Below are 7,500 nucleotides of genomic sequence, written 5' to 3'. Positions count from 1 at the left end.
GTTTGTCAGTCAACATACATGGTTATTGTAGTATGAGAAGTATGTACTAATGAATATATGGGAAAAAACATACACAAATAAAGTGTCTGCTTTTGATAATTAACTTTAGTAATTATAGTATGAAAGAGAAGATTCAACAAACATTCAGTTTAAATAGTCTGTACGACCTAATGGAACTAATTACCAAGATAACTAATTTATCTATTATGAAATGATGATTGCTATTTACAGCAAGTTTGATCATTCAGCCTCCCTTTTATATAGTCTAACTTCTATGCCTTAATAAATGCTATTTCAAGTGTAGATGTTTTCACTACAGTTAAGAAAAGGAGATTAGATTTATTTTGAAAACAATGAGCTTTATCAACTGGTACATAAATATAATCAATTAATAAATTAATGAATTAATAAATTAATAAATAAATAGTAAACACATTATGTATATATATACATATATATATATATATATATATATACATATATATATACATATACATATATATATATATATATATATATATATATATATATATATATATATATATATATACACACACACGCAAACATACATACACACACATACTCTTCTTCTCTTCCTCTCTTTCTTTCTTCCTCTCTCCCTCTCTCTCCCTCTCTATGATTAATCAAAAAGAAGAAAAGAGCATAGCAACCTGCTTCTGCTGGTCCTGCTTCTGGTAGCGTCTCAAAGCATGGGATGTTATGGTAGAGACTGCGTTGCCAATTAAGTACTGTAGAATTCCATGCGTGACTGTGGGGAGGATGAGCAGCCATACAGGGAGCATGCGTCCTGAGAAAAAGAGAAAATGCTCGGAGGGACGTGTCAAAGACGACAAATGAGAACGAGTATGAGGATGAGAATAATGCTGACCATAATGAAGAATGGAGGTGACAAATGAGAATGTTGTGCAGCTTTCCGATCTGGAAAAGAGAGTGGCGAGATACATATTCAAATATAAGGAAGATATGGTACAATATGTCATCCCGAGTAACTGCACAAAGCTAATGTAACAGAAGACTAACACATCACCCTCTTGCCCACCTGTCTGAGGCTGTGTGAAAGACAGCAGTCGTGTGAGGCCTTCCTTGAAAACGTCCAGCACACCCGGTTTTTCACTCGCAATCTCACTCTGCACTGTTTCCACTAGGCTCGCACTGTAGAAGGGGGTTATGAGGGCCAAGGCAGAGCACTTGAGGAGCAGGTGTTGGCCAATGGTTTTGGGAGAACTGTGAGGGGAAATTTCTCTGCAATGGAGATTTTTAGACATGTTAATGGACAGAAATCTTGGTATCCCTTGAAGAATGTAATAGTTTAGCTCTCTCAAAGGCCTAAATTCTAGAGATAGTTATGAATTATGTTCTATTTGTAATAATATTTCCTTCTTAATTTTTTTTTCAGCTTTGATGTTCTGCTTTGTCATATGTATCTGACATATGACAAGAAAATAAATATGAACCAGCAAGGACCAAATTTGCCTTTGTGAAACTTTAACTATTAGGTCTCAACTGCAGCCAGGAGGAATAGACTGGCCAGAAGTCAAGAACCAAAAACCAGAAAAAAAAGGTGTCATCTTTAGATACTTGGGTGGGTGATTAATTGTGGGGGTAGTCTGATTTTGTTTGTTTTTGATGATATCTTTGGAATTATAAATAATTTGTTGACAGTACAATAATAAAATACAAATATCAATATCACAGAATACCATTAGTGTCAATATATAAAACTCTTTTTTTTTGTTTTGTTTTGTTTTTATTACACCTGTATTTCATTTCATCTTTGAAAATACACTACTGTGTTTTTACTCTTGTTTATTTACATATGCTTTTACTCTGGAACTTACTTGGGCCACGGCGTGAACTTGGAGAGGCAATCCTCCAGGGCAAGGGTGACTCCCCTCACGGTGAGCACGGAGCCAAGGCCCTTCCAGAAAGCGGAGACCCCTTGGCAGCCCTGCATGTGGATTAAAGCCGGCACCAAGGTGATGGGCAGGAGGTGGTAACGCTGGCTGTTCACATTCACCTGTGGATTGGGAGAGGTTGAAAGCATTTTAGAAGATGAAGATGATGAAGAAAAGAAGACAAAAAAAAAAACTATGAAGGCATGAAAGGAGAAGTAGTAAAGTGAAAAGATGATGAAAAAGCAGAACAAGAACAAGAATAACAACAACAACAATAACAATGGCAACAAAACAAAGGAAAAGACAAAGAAAAACACAGGAAAAGAGAAGAAAGTAAGAAAAAGTAGTATCAAAATGACAAAGACCACACCTTGTGTCTCAACCCCCCCCCCCCCCTCCACCCCAATTAAACATCCTTTACCTGGCACTGCCTCCGGACCACAATGAAGGGGTGACTGAGCAGATTTTCTGCACACAAGCTGACAAGGTTTATAGAGAGCTCGCCATACTTTTCCATCTGAACATCTGAAAGGAGAGAAATAGGGAAAAAGAATGAAAAAGAGAAAAGATAACAAAGGTTGATAGAAGAGAAAGAATACAAAAAAGATTGCTATAAAAATAACATAATAAGTATCAATACTGAAAATTCACAATAAAGAATCAAAATATAAATTGGTCAGCCCTATCCATAGAGTCTTTATATACTACATACCTATACCATTAAAGAAATGCATTATTTCATTAAGTAAACCCACAATAGTGAATGAGCAATCCATCATAAAATCATAAAATCTTTCTAAATATTACAAAGAAACTTCCTGCACCCTCTGAATATGTCCCAGAGGCCATAATGGAATGCCAAATTCTCTCCTCTGTCATCTAAAAGCTGATCTGGAAATCTCCCTTGCAAAGACTGGAAACCACTGCTTGCAACATCGGCAGGATCTCCCTTCTGTAACTGAAGCCCTGCCTTTAACCTGCATCTTGAACTTCCAAAACAGACAGATGATAAAGGTGGCCCTTCCTGAAGAGCATGGAGGATGGGGGAACAGTGGGATGCCACGCTTCCCCAGCAAGGGATTTTCAGACAGAATGGAGATTCATTTGGAACTTCTGATGGTGACCTGCCTTTCCAAAAAGGACTTTCTGATTTACTCTTAAAAGTGGGAGGAATGGATTCAGCACTCAATTATGGCCTCTGGGGAGTACTTGTAGAGTGAATAAAACGTCAGTGGAAAATCTAGGGAAAAGAAAGACTTTATAACACTAATTTCTCTTTTGGTTTACACCTAGTATATAAGGGATCACAGTTTTATATAAAAAAATGAGAGTGAGAACACACTACTTCCATATGGAAGTTCTTGAATACTATGAAGTAATTCTACAAAACGAAAAGAAACATTCAAATAAACAAAAAGATTTTTGGGAAAAAAAAGAAAGAAAAAAAAAAATCCAAAATTCCATCTCAAAACTCTGTGAGATTAATTTCCCAAAATGACCCTTATGTCTTACCATTCGCTTTGGACGAGTCCACAGCATCATAGGGCTTGGTGCCTGCGGCAGAGGGGGGGTGGGAGGCAAGAGCCGGGTTGAGCAGGTTCTGGGGGAATTCCGTTGGTCGCTTGAAGGTCTCACTGGACATCATCATCGCTTCGTGGTGGGGCCGGTCGACACCCCCTCCTGCGTAGGTTTTCTGCCAGAAGGGGGTGTCGCGCTCACGTAGGCTAGAGAAGAACTGGTAGTCATCCAATCCGGCCATAGCAGTGTAGAGGGGGGAAGGGGTCTGCACTGTGGGAGAGGGTGGGGAGGGGGGGGAGGGGAAATATGGCTCGAGGAGGGTTATGCCTGAATCCTTTGCTAGAACGCTGCAGTTGATCTGTGTGCCATCTTCTAACAAATCTGTTGGAGAGAGCTCGAGGTTATTCTTTCAGTAATAAATAGGTTTCTCTGACAATTTTATCATAAACATTAATAAGAAATAATAAAGGAAGATCAACCTAATCATTTTCTAATAAAGCTGTTGGAGACATAGTAGGACAAGTTCCTCCTAGTTGGGAAAATAATAATTGGCGTTCTCTGGTGGATCCGTGCAAAAGCATCAGTCTTACTTTAGGGGCATGTCTGGAATCATACATACAGATTTCTTTTTTTGCATCTTTTCCCATCTAAATACCAATGCAGTCAGTTTGACAAATTTCCAAAAACTCAAAACTCCAAAAGGAAAAAAACAACAACAATAACAACAGTAACAAGTTCACATAAACATTATCAAAAAAAGAAAATTAGAAAAAAACTGCCAAGGTAGACTATTAAAAAATTCTACACATGATTCCTCACTTCTTCTTTTTTTTCTAATTCTATAAAGGCCAAAAATCATCTTTTTATTAATAGCAGATGTATAAAATCATGAAAAGAAAAGTTTCTAATGTTCAGAGAAAATTCTATTTAAAGATTATTTATGAGTAATAGTGCATGTCTCTACTGAAATTTACAGTCTTGAATTCCATCTATTCATTCATAGCATCACAGTTTCATGATATACAGTATATTTCTTTACACATCTATAAATATTACTTTTGATAAAATGATGTGGATTTACCCCTTTGCCTTTTTCATATTATTTTGCTGTATGTCTTCTTCCTTGTTTCAGATTTGGAACCAGTCTGAACCTAAGCTTTTCTGCATTAGCTCTGGGTGGGTTTACATATGTACATACACACTGTAAGAGTAAAGGAGAAAAAGATGATAGTGAAGATGATGATAAAGGAGAAGAACAAGAAGAAGAAAATAATGAAAAAAAAAAAAAAAAAAAAAAAAATACAAATTTCCACCTCTCCTAACCCATCTCCCAACTCCTAATAAGGGAGAGAGTTTTGGAATTGTGAAACACAGCAGCATCAGTTATGCATAATTACTCTTCCTTTGGCACTCACCCTCGAAGTGAGTGATCAACAAGTTGCCATCTGGTTGTCATTTTTTTCTAACCAAGATCTTAAACTTATGATGTTTGCCATTTAAATAGGCATTATGGTAGTGAATATTTGTTTAACTAAAGCAATAATTTTCTCTATACTTCCCTATGTTATAGAAAATATCAGCAGTGATAAACTTTTAATTCTGGATAAATAGGTTTATATAGGCTTAAGTGGCATCTAACATATTCTGTCTCAGATCCATGAAGAGTGTAGACTAATAATGTAATGACATTTTTATATTATGAAAAGTTATTGAAGTGACACGCATATTTTGTAAAATGTATATGGGGTGGGTTATACCATGGCTACATTATTTTATTTTTCTAAATGGGCCATAATATAGAAATGCATCTCTAATATATATGAGTAAGCTTATGAAAAAAAAAAAAGTTATTCTGCAAACAGACACCTAAAAAAAACAAAAAACAAAAAAAAACAAAAAAAAAACAGTTCTCTGGTTAATACAAAAAATAATAAATGGGAAATATGGTTACCAGATGTAACAGAGAAAAAAGATAATGTTATCGTATAAGATTAACACGAATTGATGATTCACATTGAAAAAAAATAATATAAAACTATGGCTAGTTAAAACTTACCCTATACCAGCGTTAACACAGAAGGCCATACAATAGTACATAAAGATAAATATTAACACCTTCATATATAATAAAAAACACAATTATTGTAAAAAGAAAAAGAAAAATGCAGAAGTGAAAAATAACAACATAATCTTACATAAAAAGGAACATCTTCAGTACTCTTTACTTTTGTGTACCTTTATGTGCCTCTACTGTTAACAACTACCAAAAAATATAGAAGAGTAAGATTAAATCAAAGCAGAGATCTGTTAAATTCAAACATTAATACCTTACTGTACACATTTACATGGAGCTGTGCTATAAAATAAATACGGTGCTAATAAAACAGTTTTCTGAATTTTTTTTTAAATGAAGTTAAAGGTAACAGTAAATATAACAGACTTTTACACTTAACGTGAGAAATAAAAAGTCATTCATGAACGATTTACGTCAATAAAACAATTAAAATAGGAGATTTGTACTGAAAAAACTACAGCAACGGAACTTGCAATTGAATACAAAAAATAACTTCCCCATAGATATATCTCAGAACGTTTAATTGAACAGTTTCCTTCACGCTTAACAGAGAACAGTACTATTCGTGTTTCTCAAGAAATTTACTTTAAATCGTTAACTGATGTATTTAATTAAATAACAAGAACAGAACGACATAACACAATTTAATTATTTTCACGAAGATTTTACTCACCATTTCTTTCCTTTAATTTCCTCCAAATATGGCATGCACAGATGCGAAAACCGGAGACAGAAACACGGAGGAGAAGAAGAGGAAAACACCCAACAAGAATAAAAGGAGAAAAAGAGAGAAGTGTCGATAAAAATGACGTTAATAATAATAATAATAACAACACGCAAGAGTCGGCCGTCCGCTGCAGACGACAGGATCAGCTGATTTGTTGTTTTCATTTCCCGTAAGTCGTATTTTGAACTCTTTCTCTGTCTGAAAATAATCATTTGATTTTTCTATTACGATTCTAGGGTCTTTTGATAATGTATCTTAAGTGAAAGTAGATTTTTAAGATATTTTATTTAGTATTTGTCTGGTACTCTCGTTGCATGCGTTCGGATGAAGTCGAATGCTATGCGAACGGGGAGGACTTTTAGGAAATAGACTTTTATGGATTTTTATAGGTGGGTTTTTAGAAAGGATTGCATTGCATTGGATATAAAAGTACATGGTTGGTCCATGGAAATTTTTAGTTTTATGTTTCCTCTCTCTTTATTTCTCTCATCGATGTTTTTCTCCTTCGTTTTTTTCTTTTTCTATCCATTTATGTACATTATTTTTTGTTCTCTCCTTTACATTTTTTTCTTTTTTCTTTTCATCTCTCTCGCTCATCCATGTGCAGTATTCTCTCTCACTCCCCTTTTCTCTCCTTCATGTTGCACAGTTCAAATACTCTCTCCCGCCATCTGTCTCACATGTACACAATGCGTGCGTGCGCATGTGCGTGTGCGTGAGCGTGCGTGTGTGTGTGTGTGTGTGTGTGTGTGTGTGTGTGTGTGTGTGTGTGTGTGTGTGTGTGTGTGTGTGTGTGTGTGTGTGTGTGTGTGTGTGTGTTTGTGTGTGTGTGCATGTATGTCTGTGCGTGTACACAAAAAATATAAATATATATACTTATATAACCGTATATTTACATATATATGTATGTATATATGTATGTATATATGTATATACATATACATACATATATATACACACACATGTATACACACACACACACACACACACACACATATATATATATATATAATATATATATATATATATATATATATATATATATATATATATATGTGTGTGTGTGTGTGTAAGGTGCATGCTTGCATCTGAACGAAGATGAACATATGCGTAGTGCTTAGGGCATTTGCGGGTGGACAACTATATTTGTACTAGGTGTACTTACGTATAAATTAAATCAGTATATCAAATATAACACATATATGCACATCTGATACTCAAGCCCATGCTCACGGGAGTAACCCTGGTGGAGTGAGCAGGCCCCT

General features: G+C 35.2%; 1 protein-coding gene across 2 annotated transcripts in view; it reads right to left on the bottom strand.

The window, feature by feature from the left end:
- LOC125038674 (mitochondrial outer membrane protein SLC25A46-like) overlaps positions 1-6,404 on the bottom strand; it is a 16,699-nt gene extending 10,295 nt beyond the window's left edge. Inside the window, exons 1-6 of one of the 2 annotated variants that reach the window (XM_047632223.1) lie at positions 6,182-6,404; positions 3,429-3,815; positions 2,338-2,441; positions 1,860-2,038; positions 1,061-1,263; positions 672-808 (exon numbers count right to left, since the gene is read on the bottom strand). In XM_047632223.1, the coding sequence (XP_047488179.1) occupies positions 672-808; positions 1,061-1,263; positions 1,860-2,038; positions 2,338-2,441; positions 3,429-3,675 (870 nt within the window). In that variant the 5' untranslated portion in view covers positions 3,676-3,815; positions 6,182-6,404. The remainder of the gene's footprint in view (positions 1-671; positions 809-1,060; positions 1,264-1,859; positions 2,039-2,337; positions 2,442-3,428; positions 3,816-6,181) is intronic. The other variant, XM_047632222.1, reaches the window with a different exon arrangement.
- Positions 6,405-7,500: the final 1,096 nt, after the last annotated feature.

Source organism: Penaeus chinensis, chromosome 25 (genome assembly GCF_019202785.1).
Source record: "Penaeus chinensis breed Huanghai No. 1 chromosome 25, ASM1920278v2, whole genome shotgun sequence".
Lineage (NCBI taxonomy): Eukaryota > Metazoa > Arthropoda > Malacostraca > Decapoda > Penaeidae > Penaeus > Penaeus chinensis.
This window is presented reverse-complemented; position numbering and strand designations above follow the sequence as displayed.